Below are 15,226 nucleotides of genomic sequence, written 5' to 3'. Positions count from 1 at the left end.
TATTCAAACAAGTATCTAATGATACAAAAAAACATACATGCACATGTGTATACAGCACCGACACATTTGTTTTTATATGTATGTTCTCGTTTTAGTCTGTGACCCTCCCCCCAGGGATCAATAGTTATATTAATCAATCCATCCATCATTCAATCATAGTTTATTCATCATTAATGGTATATGGTGAATTATTTCATTGTATGTCAGTTCATTGCTATTGTAATGGGGTATCGAACTGAGTAAGCAAAACTATATGCACATCATTAAATCTGTTACTTGCTAATATCAAATAGTTTATACCTGTTGTGAAAGTAATCCATTTACAAACACATACTAATTCAAATAGGCCTAGGCTACAAATCTACATAAGACCATTTCATTGATTCATTCACAAACACTAGATTTTGAATGACAAACTAATTCTGTTCATTGCTCACTGATTGGAAAGACTATTGTGGGATGTTTAACCTGTTCTACCTTTTACTTCCCGATTTGGTTGGTGCAGAAGATGGCCGCCGAAGCACCCATCTGTCCTTAATCCATAGCATGCATGATGTCACAGCAGGCGTCATCGATATCCTGTCAAATCAACTCTCATGAAAGCACAGGTCTTATGTCCTGTTTTCCTGAAGGGCAAGCTACTGATTCTTAGCTTTTTATAAACTCAAGTTTGAATGTTTAATTCTGTTTGATCACAAACCACATCCAAGGTTGCATACAGTATGCTGCTGAAATCAATGTTTCACCCATTATGAGACCACTCATTAGAGCAATAGTGCCTACAACCAATATTTGTATTGACTGAACAGGCCAGGAAAGGCAGTTTGGTACTCATTTCTACCCCATGTGGATTAGTTTGTGTTGACAAGTCAGCGTCTTAGCTTTAACATTAAATTATTTGATAGTTCAAATGATATAACTACCCTTCCTGGGGTCCAGAAAGTATTAACTAGTCATTAGCCAAAATTGTATTGAATACCATAATAAATTCTTATTCTGGCCACAAAACAGACCATGAAAATGGACAGAACCCCAGCAGTGCGTCACCCAATATAAATAAGCAGCTGGTTCTATTGAAAATGGCCACTTAACAATCCCTTGAGATTGCCATCATGCTTGGTTGGACAGAAACACGTAACATCTTCAGAGGGCAGAGTGGGTGGTGAAGGTCAGCTCTACTGGTAATACAGAGACTAATATAATAGTACATTTAAAATGAATTGACCTGGAAACATCTGAAATTAAGCTCTGATGTACTGTAAAGTGGAGTCAAGTCAGCAAAGTCATAGCTTACACAAAGGACGTGCATAGTTTAGATCTGGTTAATTCAATCAGAAAACAAGTGCATTCACTTTGTTTAATTCATAAAATGGAACAGTTGTACATCTCATGTTCAGCAGATCCAGAGACAAACTTTTTCTAAACTGCAAACTTATATTTCTCCATCCACCTAATCCTGCTAGGCCATTGAAAATGGCTTCCAAAAGCAACCCCTTCATGTTTGTAGTCCAGTTTCACATTCTGAATTTTCAACATTTTACAGCAATCAATTTCTTAGCAGTCCAAATGGCACATGGGCCACTGTTAGAATTCTTGAATATTTCAGTAGACCCTCAAACAAATACATTTGCACTTTGTAAGTACTTACAGGATTATAGATCAAAATAACACCAAAACACAAAATACTCCTAAACAAACACGTTCATTATTTAGTAGCACAAAATGCATAAATATACATTAAACAAAAGTACAAAAATACTTGTACTTTGCATTTGCTCAAATATACTCTTTATAGACATTGATATTTTGGGAGAGACTGGGATTGTCAGAACCTAGGGGTGCATTCTACAAGGTCCAAGCAAGAGGAGCCATCTACACAACAGTCCATCTTTCACAGGTAAGACCAGGAACACACAGGAAGCAAAGGGGATTCATTGTCTAGACTTCAGGTCCAGGTAAAGAGGCAACACAAGCACTAAGAAAAACAAGGACACAGAACTCTGCTTTCTAATTCATGCCAAAAATACTTCAACATGCAATGACTTAGCTCTCTAGGCCATAACCCAAGGAGTCACTTTATAATGTATAACTTCTTCAGAATGTTATTCTCTTCCAGCAAATAATGACCTATGGCGTTTACTTGGCTCACGTGAGGTTTGGAAGTGCTAAGATGGTACCGGAATAGTTGCCAAAAGGAATCAGCTCAATCTGTCGCTGGCAAGGTTGTCAGTTCAGACCCCTCCAGAGAACATGAATAGGTCTGTAATGCACATTTGTCCATTAAATAAACCTGATTAAATTAATGATCGAGCTCAGTAAAACCTCCCTTCAACTGGACGGAGAAGGTCTGGTTCCCAAAATACATCTGAAGGGGGAAATTGGACAACAAGTCATTTTCAATCATTTTAATGTAATCCATATTGTATGTTCTGAAAAACCTTGATGAAAGCGCTTGTATAAAGATACTCACTAAATATCTAACAGAACTGCCGGGACTTCCATCCTGGCTGGTTAGTTTCAGATGGAGTAGGGTACCAGCGCATCTAGAGAGATCAAAGAAACCATAGTCAGACAAAATAACAATTGATCGCAACCTGTGAGATTTCCCAACAGGAGGACTGTAGGAAACAAGACTTGACAGAAAGGGAAAGAAATGAACTTCATCCAAATTGTGGACTGAAGTCTTGTCACATATTGAAAAGCATAACACACAAGAGATTTGGATGAACTGTCCCTTTAAGCACTGGTCATTCAAAGACCATAGGAATGTGGGTCACAGCTGCCCTATGACAATGAACAGTATTATAACACGACATTCATGGAAATGAGACAAGCAAGCTATTCCATGTGTTAAACATTTCCATCTTAAAAGCAACTGATTGACAACTACCTTTCCATACCTCTGGTCCAACTAGTTTGGTTGGACTAAATGGAGGTCAAACAGGTACCCCATGACAGTACAAATTGACAGGAACAACAGTTCATAGTATGTATATGAGTTATTGCCTTAGGATTTCAAACAAGACACCTGAAATTTGACCACGACAGGGAGAACTACCGGTAAATGTAAGGTAAGCTTTGGTTTTGGAGACTTACAATTCATTGGTTTGGCAACTATACCAAGTTCAGTGTATTTCCTCATTCATTCGACAGGAGTGTTGGCGGGAGCAAATACAGAGCATTTGAGGGATCTTTCATCAGATGGCAATTAGGAACGCTCCTTTCCATTTCAAACAGAAAAGCTTCTGTTCCAAGCAAGGACGTGGACAGTAAGTTGGCACCTCCAAAGAAGGTTGTCATGACCAACAGTTTTCTCCCAGTAAATACCACACATTTCTGAGGTTGCTTTATCCAATGAAAAAGAAAACAATCGCTGCCCATTTCACAGGGTAACACTCCACCATGTTCATACATTACAAGTGAGCTTGGCATTGAACTTCAAATGACCCGTGGCAGAAAGTTTCCATTATTCTTGCCGGGCTTGACTACTGCAGTGTAGCCCATTGTACCATAACACCAGCACTTAGACAGCAATTAGCTAGCAATGGCAGGACTTCAGTGTTTTCTGCCTCAGTTTGCAGTGACAGCATTCCTACAGCACACCGATGGAAAGGCTGGTTGAAGGGTCCTATAGCTGGCTTCTTTATCATGGGCTAGTTTCCTCACAAGACTCACTTGAAGGGAGAAGCAGTGGTGGAATTAGGGGGAAGCCCCTTAGAACAAGGCCACATTCAACAGGGGACAATTGTTGAAGGTTCGGATAGAAATATATAAAGAACATGGCTCTGACATGTAGCCGAATTACATCTGTTCATTATATTTCTAGCTGCAACGTTTCAATGTTTTCCTACAGATTGTGTCCCCTGGATTCCAGGTGTAAACTGTGTGGCCAGCAATACATCGATCAGTCTGTCCCTGGACCTTCCTACTTGGGTTGTCCTCCGAGTCAAGTCCATTTCCACCACTGTCTCCTCCATAGATTTAGAAGAGGTAATTTAATATGATCTCCATGGTCTCCTCTCCCTAATGGCCCTACTGTGTGAGGCTGGATACAGACTTAGCAGGGAGAACGTGAACTCTGAAGGTGGGGATGCATTAAAGCCTCCAGTCACACTTGCAGCTTTCAGACCCAGACACCTAGGAAGCAGTGGGGCTCTTCCCTGGTGAGAATCAATGAGGGGCTGTGAGGACATGCTACTAGCGTAGAGAACACCGAAGGGGATGCTACTAGTTCAGCGAGTCAGAAATAACTTCCTCTGTGGTATAAGTCGCTTTGATGCGTAACAGAGCGTTAAAGGTAGACTATATGATATCATACACAGCGGGGCAATTTCCTGTTCATAGACAACAAAATACAGATCTGCCAAGACTGCAACTAACAGCTCATCCCAGTGGACATGCCTCAAGGAAGTGTTGCAAAAGAGCCAACAATTCTGTTGGGGTGACTTCCCGCTTGCAGACGTCAATGCCAACGTGTTTGATGGCGTTGTATTGCTGAGTCGACCTTTAAGGATGGCGGCAAGGCATTGAATTGGCACTGGGCTAATGAGTCTCTCGGAGGATGTCAAGAGCGGGCCTATTGGCTTCCATTCTTACTGAACTGCAGTGAGTGGAGAGATGGAAGGGCAAAAGGGAAGAGAGACTGGTTGGTCCTGTACCTGGGCGTGGAGGGCTGCAGCAGCAGCAGCAGCTGCTGGATAGGCAAAGGCGCCATGAGGGAGCCCGGGGGTCAGCTCCGTGGTGTAAAGGGGGTACGGTGTCCACGTGTCCGGGGACGCTGGAATCAATGCAGCCCCCGTCAGGTCATCTGGAAACGTGCAGGAGGTAAAAGGGCCGGGGAAACAGTTTTAGGTATAACAATTATCTGTGCAAATGCCCCCATTGACATTATCAGTAGTACTTAGAGGCTGTTAACTGAATAAGCAGAAATAGACGCCAACTACAACATTGCACTCAAAACCCTATGGAATCCTCTATACAGTACATGTGAACTGTAAAGTTAAAGTAGGAGCGTCATTGTCTTGCTTTCCTCTTTGCGTGAATATTCCTGATAAAAAGTGTGAAGTATTTACGTTGGGCTGACACAGTCAGCGAAGTTAAGCAATTACAGTCATAACATTGTAGACCTTTAAGTGGAAACAATATAACTAAACCCGGTAGAAGTCATCCCAGTACCATTTAAACATCACTAAGGTCATTAACGCCAGGGCCATCCAGTGCCACCCCTCCCACCCAGGGGCAACAAGCAGGTGCATGGGAAAAGACGGGGCACCTGCAGTCTAGGCCCGAGTCAGACTAGCACCGATACTGTAGAAATTCTGGATATAAGATTTTTTTTAAACTCTACAGTCCGATGACTCATGCATGTGGCGGATGAGTTAGTCTTCAGTTAGATAATTCCACCCAATTGTGGGGTTTTACTGCAACGCGCTAAGCAAGAGAGAAGGGGGGGGAATAACAGACAGTGGTGAGACTGTGGGTAGAGGCTAGAGTGGTGTTGTGAAGCCGTAACAACTTACATGGGTCCCGTGCAATGAAGTGAGCTCCTAGAGCAGGGTGGATATTAGTGGGGTTCGGTGTGCCCATCAGCTTACTCTTTGCCATCTTCGTGTTGGCTTTAGCAAACTCTAACCGCAGGGTCTGGGGGCACTCGGGGTCAAAACGGATGCCCTGAGAGGAGAGACGGGACGGGGACACAGTATTGTAAAGGAGGTGGCTTAGGTAGTCTAGGCCTAGGGCAAGTGTGTCAACAGCCTTACATGGCCCCCTCTCCATTGGCTCCAATACTTGTCCAATGCATATTTTTCCCCCCACCTTCATCAAGGTAACCACTGATCTTATACGTGGCTGGATAAGAAAAGTTAAGTTTCCCTTTTGTCTTGACCAATCCAACCACATCAGATCAGTGATGACATCAAAGAGGAAAAGGTGGAAGGATGAATACTTTTTAAAAGTAGTCTCACAGGGCACTAGTAGTCTCCTCTCCATGACTGCTTAAGGACACATGGTTTGGATAGGTACTCAGCACATTACTTCCACCATATTGAGCCCTTTCATGGAGAGAAGGAAACGAGGAGAGGAAGCTGTGAAAGACTTGGCCTTGGATGTGGTTGACCCTGGTTGTGTTTCTGTGCCTTAAGCATTGTGCCCACATGCAGGTGAGTATGTTGGTGTGTGAGTGCGAGACTGCTTACGTGGCTACAGGCTGTGATGCTCCTCTAAGGAAGGCTATGCTATGAGAGCTGTGTTAGATATGGCCAATGTGGCTACGTAGTGACAGAATAAGAAGTTATATTACAGAAGGTGTTCAAAATACTACAAATGTAGCTCTATAATGATATATTTATATGGCTAAGCAGTGATATGCAAATTAGGAGAGCTATAACGTATTACGAAAGATGTGTCCAATTATACCAAAGTTAACTACCGTAAGTCTACAGGATTCTGGTCTCTGTTTCCAAAAATGGCCCTGCCCTTGAATTGTAAGAGACAAAATGCTTTGTTTGAGTGATCAGAGGAACTCCGTTAGCCCAGCAGTGAACCCCCAACCATACCTCATAGGTTAGAAACAGGACAGAAGAGATTGAGTCAAAAATGTAGCCTAACTCTTAACTTAAAGCCTGCATTATGACAGTTCTGTTCTGTATGACTCGATTACATCATGATTGTGTATGCCACCTTTAGGTCTAATCTTCTAATGATAGAAGACTTCTAAAAAGGCTTATACCAAGTTATAAAGCACAATGCAGGCTTTACGTAAAGCAATGTAGCTATATACCACAAAGAAACACATTTTTTGGGCAAAATCCTTGTGTCCAGGGAGGATGAAGACATTGCAACTATTCACGGCTACTGTCAACACTGTCCGCCTGGTCCGATGCTTACGTTTAATGCGTTTTTGGCAGCTTCGGCTCCAGTCCGATTGTCAAAGGTGACAAACCCAACTGGCTGGAAGAGAGGAGAGAACACTGAGACAAAGGGCCCCTAATGTCCACCTCAACAGGTTAGCACTGGAACACTGCCCAAGTACACTTCAGGTAAATGGTCAGAATACAATGGGACTGAATCATAAATGCATTAGACAAGGCGAGCGTAGATGGATCACAATAGAAGCTAAACCACATAGGTTTAATATTATAAGATGAAAGCATGGCAACTGTATGGGAAGGTTGTTTCCTATTGAAAAATTATTAACTAGACCAATGTTAGCAACCCTACGTTAACTAGCAATGTACCACTTTTCAATTACCCAAATGGTGGTAGGAAAACTGAACAATGCCACTCTCCATCCAAGGTGTACTCCTCATATAGCCCTCATTTGGGGGCCATGAGTCCCCTATAGTAATAACAGAAAGCGTCTCACCTGTTTTGACGTCAACTTAATCAGTGAACCCTCGTAACCCTGTAAGAAAAGACATCCAATTAGCAACGATGAAGTCACATGCAGGAAGCCAGACATGCACTCCACTCAGATATTTTGATAAAAGAAAATTGAGAAATTCACAGACCTGTAATGAGGTATTTGTCTCATTTTAAAGGAAACCATTATATTTTACTCCGTAGGTCTAACTGTATTTAATGTTAACTCATGCTCCAGCCTTCTCCTGAACTAATCCGTTTGTTGACAACTTTCAACCGACTTCATAGACTGTTCAACAACCAGTGAATTACTAATGTGAATCATTCTTAGTCGTTTTAAATGGGCCAAGAAATCTTTGGTTTGGATGTCAGTATGAGTCAGATTCCTGGAGGATGTAGGGGATTTTAGCCTGACTGTGGTATTGATGGATGAGAAGTCTTCTAATCCTGATATACAGACGTGGGGAAATTAAACAACTTAAGACGATGTGAGGTTCAGAGAGTTTCAGTCCAGTCAGGAAATGCAAGCCACCTTACACAGAAATGGAACACTAAATGCATACAACTAATAACAGAGGCAGCTGAATCCCATCTACTTTGTTTCATACAAATCACTAAAAAGCATGTGGGCCTGTGTTTTTTCCAGGACAAAAAACCTGCCTACCATATCTTTGCTTGTAGAAAAAGCAAGCTGGAAGGGTTGGGAAGTCCATTGCCAAAATAAAGCTTCAGATCCAATATACAGAATGAGACAACAGCAGATAGTATAGACTACAGCCAGTCTATGACAAACGATAAAACCAATGGAATCTAATCTATGAAAACAGACGGAGAATGTACTGGTTTCAGTGATTTCATAGAACTGCTTTGAAAGCTTGACCTGAATCACACATGAAAGGAAATGGAAGAATCCTAATCTTCCTGACCTGGAGGGGAGTTGGGTCACCGGGATAGTTGGCCAATAGCAGTGCTATTCATTTACACATTCCACAAGACCATCCATGTGTGAGGGATACCACTTCCATTTTGGTCAGAGAGGGGGGGTTAATGAAACTGTACATCTTGATTAATAATATATAATGTGGTGTAGATGAACAGTGATGTAGCGTTACTACTTTCAATACTTCTGGAGTCCTCCGTGGTATTGTAAGATGATAATCACAATATATAATTAACTTTATGGGCAGTTGCTTTTGTAAAAACGTCAAACTAAGGTAGCTACATTGGCACCCGATGAAGAAGCTGTCCGTTAAAACATTCTATTACAAAGACAATACTACTGATATGCATTTTGTTTATTCTCATTATGAAATGTTTTAATATAAAAATGCAGGGAATTAAAACAGAACAGAAGAGCCAATGACAGGAGTGGACTGTGCCGTCTCCGTTGCAGTGGAGAACGAGTTAAATATGGAGGACAAATTCTTCCATCGCCTCGGAAACTAATCTCATGCTTACCTTAAATGGTCTGAACAGCAGGTACAGTTCACGAGGTTTGATATCCACCGGCAGGCCACTAACAAAAAGTGTTCGTACCTGGAAAAAAAAAATATATAAAAAAAAAAACCAAAAAAAACAACAGTATAGAGCATCTCCAGGGCCCCGTTTTTTCAAAAGTTATCTATCCGGATTTCGCCTACCTGACAGGGTTAAATGCATAGAAACTCATCAGCAATCTATATTTGTGCATTTAATGCTATCCAATAGGTGAAATACGGCTAGATGGCTTAAATTTTGCCAGAGCATAGGATTCAAATGCCATTTATTTGATAGGAAACCCATATTTATACATTAATAGAATCAAGCATGACAATGAGAAAACTGTATGGAAACGTGGTCCTGTACAGTTCAGTTGGTAGAGCATGGCGCTTGAAACGGGTCACCCATACATAAAATCAGGCACGCATGACAGTCACTTTGGATAAAAGCGTCTGCTAAATGGCATAATACATACATATATGAATCGTGTCTGAAGGACATTCAATGGCCAAGTTCTACTCGTTTACATATGAGATATCGTGCACACAACCTTCCCCCTGAAAATGGAGCGCCATCTTGATTTGAAGAATTTGCGGAATCAGGTGTTACTGTTTGGCTAAAACAAAAACCTGCACAGACAGTCGACGTCAGGGGAGGATTGTCCACCTCTGATGCAGTTTGAAATAACACTAATTCTAAATGTCTCTGTGCTGGACAAATGGCAGTTCCTACATTCATCCACTAACAGACTAACCTATTCCTAGTTGACTAAATAAAGATCAATACCACTGGCTTACATGCTGACCACACCGGTCACGTGCCTGAGCATTGCAAAATAAATTCACACACATTCAATTATTGCACCCACTGCGCAGAACGCGCTGCAAGTCCTGCCTCTCCCATCTCGTCTTTGGTTTTTAGAAGCATATACCCACATGGGTGATTGAAATATGAACTGCGGTCAGTTGTGGTAATGCACCTTATGAAAGTTGGCTGCCAATTGCCATATAAAGTCCAAAGAAGAAAAAGAAGCCTGGAAGGAGGAGAGATGACTAGAAACTAATCAGATGACCATTTTATGTGTGGATTGTCAGAGTAGAGGACCTTGTGCATTTCAGGTAAAATAACTCCATGTTTATATCCCAGGACAAATTAGCTAGCAACAGCAAGCTAGCTAGCTAAATTGCCATAAATGTTTAATGCTTCTTGACCTGTCCCCAAATTAATATAATTGGTTCAGAGTTTGTTTTGATATTTCAACCTGTGCATAGTGATCACGTTTGGTGTGGTGGGACAAAAATCTATTTGCAACACTACTCTACCTGGTACCATACCACAACGCCTCAATGACAGCCCAAATCCTTGAACATGCAGTATAAAAAAAAAGGATGTACTATGGTGACAAACACCACCTAAATTGGAGGAATGTCAAATTTGAGACCATCTAAGTACAAAGGAGTGATGTGCAGCCCCTCATGACTCATGCTGCGTTTACACAGGCTGCCCAAAACTAACATTTTTTCCACTAAATTATGTTTTTACATCAGATATTTTTCAGAGGTTGTCTGATTGGTCAAAAGAACAACACTTAATTTTTACAAAAGAATCAGAATTGGCCTGCCTGTGTAAATGCAGCCATTATTTTGTGAGGGAAAAAGGGTTGGATTTCCACATGCGAATTCAAAACAAACATGGGCCTGTAATGTTGTCCATTGGACCCTGCAGTGGCTGAGGAAATAAACAGGCCTACAGAAGGGCCATTGGGTCCCACTCTGTGGGGAGGCCCGTGCAGCACAATGGACTGCCAGAGGAACAGCGGCGGACAACAGTGCACAGTGTGACACCATTTCCTTCCTTTGACCCACGCCTGCGAACCACGGCCCGGATCCAACTTTTTTCAGGTGCTCCGATGACAAAACTCCCATGCAAGTTTAAGGCACGTACTGTAAGCCACATCCCATCTAGACAAATTCATTGGACTAATTAGAACATCTGACTAGGGAATAGAAGATAAGCTTCTCTGTAAACAGATTTCATGTAATGATTTTAATTGGTTTAACCTCAGAACAATATGGTTTCAATTGAATGTTTGTTGAAGGTTAAAAAATGCATCAAGTGTGTGTAGGCCTAAATACTACAAGGCAAAGGCAATAAAACCATATCTAAAGGTATATGGCGGAAATCTGGATCAAAATTAAATAAGTGATTGGGATAAAGACTCCCGAGTGGCGCAGCGGTCTTAGGCACTGCATCTCGGTGCTAGAGGCATCACTACAGACCCTTGTTCGATCCCGGGCTGTATCACAACCGGCCGTGATTGGGAATCCCATAGGGCAGCTCACAATTGGCCCAGCGTTTTCCGGGTTATTAGGGGAAGGTTTGGCCGGGGTAGGTAGTCATTGTAAAATAAGAATGTTCTTAATCTGACTTGCTTAGTTAAATAAAAGTAAAATAAAAATACATGTAAATGAAATTTAGGCCTAATGTGGAGAGGACAGTAAAAAAAAAATGTACACTGCAAGATTGGAAATACATTTAACATTTCTTTACTGACCACAGATCAGATAAGGATCGGAAATGTGTATTATGGCATAAAGAGTCCCAGGTTCTGTTAGGTGCCGATCGTGTGAGCTGAAGTTCACCCGCAGTATATGAAATTAGGTGGGTCTGTCCATACAGTGACAGGACAGAAACCTGAAATTCTTAGGCCTACTGTGGATTTCAAAAACGAATGTTAAAATGCTTAAATTTAAGTATAACCTATAGATTTACAATGGTAATAATTGCAATTTTATAGATTTGGGAGTTTAAGAGCAAATAAAATCCTGAAATTCAGCACAGATGTCATCGCAATTAGGCTATAGTCTAAACCAATATTTCACATGGCCATAATAATCTACTGTAGGCCGAATTTAAAGACAGCAAGTCTCGCAAAAAAATTAAAATATATAATCCTGTGTTACTTACAATCACAAAATGTAGACATCCATTTAAAAAACGGAGACACACCCTTTTCAGAGCTTCCAATGGAATCGAATGACTTTGTTCAGAAAACCATACCTAAAAGGGAACTTCACACCCTTATTCTCATGTAATGGGCTTTGAATCAGTTGATCATTAATTAGCCTACAATTTTGGGGAGCAAAACTATTTGCAGGCTACTCTACATCTCTTCCAGGCTAGACTTCGTAGCAACGCTCACAACTCGTTTCAACCAAAGACATTATGATACAGAACTTTTGACAAAAATAAATTCCCATATTCTTACCTCCTCTTCTATGGAAACGTTATTCGTCTCGGAATCAGACTTCAGACTTGTGATAGACATGTTGAGGTTTACTTCAGCGTCAGAGAAGAAATGTGAAGTTCAGAGTATTTTCCAAGTGCGCTTGTGGTTGAAGAAGTCTTGGTGGCGTTTAGACTTCAAAAAAGATGTGCCGAGGTGAGTTCGTGGTGTAGCCGAGGTATCCAAATATGTATTGCGAGAGATAATCATTCATAAAAATAAACTTAAGGTGGATAAGTGCAGTGTGAAGGTGCGACAGTGGGAAAGAAGTGCTCGTATGCACCTCTGCTCACATCAATTGCGTTTGGTTGGGAATCTGGTGGGGGAACAAGTCAACTTTTTCAGTGGAGCGCGTCTCCGCGGTCGTTCCCCTGTTTTGCAATTAGGTCATCAATTATGTTCCAGCCCTGTGTGTGCTGTAATCATGTTGGAGATCCGCCCCAGCTGGTGTCAAACCCAGCCCCTTCATAACTGCATCACCGTTTCTATGGGAGACCATGAGCCAATAGAAAATATTTTATCAACCCATACGTTCTCTTTTGGTCTGCATATAAAATGAGCATCCCACACATTTTATTATAGACCTATACATCTCAAGGTATGGTTGTTTGACATGCATTTCGAGTATCTTATTTTCTTGTCAAATCAAATTAGCCTTTAAATAATGACTGAGATTATTTTCATGATTAAAAAAAGGAAGATTATTTAATATACAATTTCAGTGTTGTTTGATACAAATTGACTTAACTTTAATACAAACAAACCAGCCATCGAATTACAGAAACATCGATTGTGACCTTTTATTTGTGCCAGTTATTTGAGATACTTTAGTATTTAATACCAAATGAATAGGCCTTTCATATTTTATATTTGTGACATTATAGGCCATTTTAATTAGAAAAAGATATTTTTGTGTATCATTGGCTAATATTATTTAATTGTGAGCTGTATATTTGTTTTATATAGCCTAATAAGATTTATTATCACTGATAAAACATTGTCTTTTATTAGCCTAATTTAATTTTAGAAAGTTGATATTCAATATAAGCCTACTTTAGGCTTAATACTTCACATGTCTGTTTTCTTTAAAATGCTCTTCTGTATAATGCATAACGGTAATGATTCCATTTGCTGAAAATATTATTCAAGACAAAGATCAGGGATATTTAACTTAAATCCTGAATAAATGCTTAGACAACACCACATTTCGATTAATTTAATTAGATTATGACATATGATCCCAAAGTATTATCTGTTATAGTATATAGTGAGATTCTATTCACATTTTCAAATCAATGTACATGTTTTTCTTTTTTTATAACATAGATTGCTACTACTGCATTCTTAAACTGCATTAATTTAATTGAATTTATTTTATTTATCCGTTATTTTACCAGGTAAGTTGACTGAGAACACGTTCTCAATTACAGCAACGACCTGGGGAATAGTTACAGGGGAGAGGGGGATGAATGAGCCAATTGTAAATGAATGACTAGTCAAATGTTTTAATCAAAGTTAATAGTATAGAATCAATACAATTATTCTGTATCGAAGTATACAGAATCCTATACATCTTTTTATGTTTTATGATATGCATTTTATGTTGAGCAGGTCTTTATGAACAATTTGTGATGAACAAATATTGAAATTGTTTAAAGCAAAACTACATCAAGTTTATGCCAAAGCATGATGCTGGAGAAATGCCCAGTGGCCGGTGTATCTCACATACACTACATGACCAAAAGAATGTGGACACCTGCTCTTCGAACATCTCATTCCAAAATCATGGGCATTAATATGGAGTTGGTCCCCCCTTTGCTGCTATAACAGCCTCCACTCTTCTGGGAAGGCTTTCCACTAGATGTTGGAACAATGCTGCGGGGACTTGCTTCCATTCAGCCACAAGACCATTAGTGAGGTCGAGCACTGATGTTGGGCGATTAGGCCTGACTCGCAATTGGCGTTCGAATTCATCCCAAAGGTGTTCGATGGGCGTGAGGTCAGGGCTCTGTGCAGGCCAGTCAAGTTCTTCCACACCGATCTCAACGAACCATTTCTGTATAGACCTCGCTTTGTGCACGGGGCCATTGTCATGCTGAAACAGGAAAGGGCCTTCCCCAAACTGTTGCTACAAAGTTGGACGCACAGTATCGTCTAGAATGTCATTGTATGCTGTAGCTTTAAGATTTCCCTTCACTGGAACTAAGGGCCCTAGCCCGAACCATGAAAAACAGCCCCAGACCATTATTCCTCCTCCACCAAACTGTACAGTTGGTGAAGCGTGATTCATCACTTCAGAGAACGCTGTTTCCACTGCTCTAGTGTAAAATGACGACGAGCTTTACACCACTCCATCCGATGCTTGGCATTGCGCATGGTGATCTTGGCATTGCGCATGGTGTGCGGCTGCTCGGCCATGGAAACCTATTTCATGAAACTCCCGACGAACAGTTCTTGCGCTGACGTTGCTTCCAGAGGCAGTTTGGAACTCGGTAGTGAGTGTTGCAACCAAGGACAGACGGTTTTAACGCGCTATGCGCTTCAGCACTCACCGGTCCCGTTCTGTGAGCTTGTGTGGCCTACCACTTCACGGCTGAGTCGTTGATGCTCCTAGATGTTTCCACTTCACAATAACAGCACTTACAGTTGACCGGGGCAGCTCTAGCGGGGCAGAAATTTGACCAACTGACTTGTTGGAAAGGCGGTATCCTATGACGGTGCCACGTTGAAAGTCACTGAGCTCTTCAGTAAGGCCATTCTATTGCCAACGTTTGTCTATGGAGATTGCATGGCGGTGTGCTCGATTATACACACCTGTCAGCAACAGGTGTGGCTGAAATAGCCAAATCCACTCATTTGAAGGGGTGTCCAAATACTTTTGTATATATAGTGTATCTCAACAAGGCCTTACTAAATCTCAAAGGGCAGGCAGCTTCCTGACTTTGTATAGCAACACTTTGTATAGAAACACAATCAGGGAAAGACTGAGCAGAAGCGTGAAACGCAGTCATGGAAATATTTAGCCACTGTTACTCTGTAAAGGCAATATGTCAAACAGTTGCATCTAACTATAGAGCAGCCTTTTATCATGCTTTGACCATG

The 15,226-nt window shown here is 41.1% G+C and overlaps 1 protein-coding gene across 1 annotated transcript; it reads right to left on the bottom strand.

Annotated features, from left to right (window-relative positions):
• Positions 1 to 1,343: 1,343 nt before the first annotated feature.
• Positions 1,344 to 12,487, bottom strand: LOC100195089 (RNA-binding protein with multiple splicing). Its single transcript, NM_001140118.1, is given in 8 exon segments — positions 1,344 to 2,365; positions 2,471 to 2,543; positions 4,659 to 4,807; positions 5,520 to 5,670; positions 6,886 to 6,948; positions 7,364 to 7,402; positions 8,818 to 8,895; positions 12,107 to 12,487. Coding segments are annotated over 7 exon segments (606 nt in total). The 5' UTR covers positions 12,167 to 12,487; the 3' UTR covers positions 1,344 to 2,365; positions 2,471 to 2,477.
• Positions 12,488 to 15,226: the final 2,739 nt, after the last annotated feature.

The sequence above is a fragment of the Salmo salar genome, chromosome ssa26 (assembly GCF_905237065.1).
Source record: "Salmo salar chromosome ssa26, Ssal_v3.1, whole genome shotgun sequence".
NCBI classification, from domain to species: Eukaryota; Metazoa; Chordata; class Actinopteri; order Salmoniformes; family Salmonidae; genus Salmo; species Salmo salar.
Note: the sequence above shows the minus strand (reverse complement) of the source record. Positions and strands in the feature narration are given on the sequence as shown.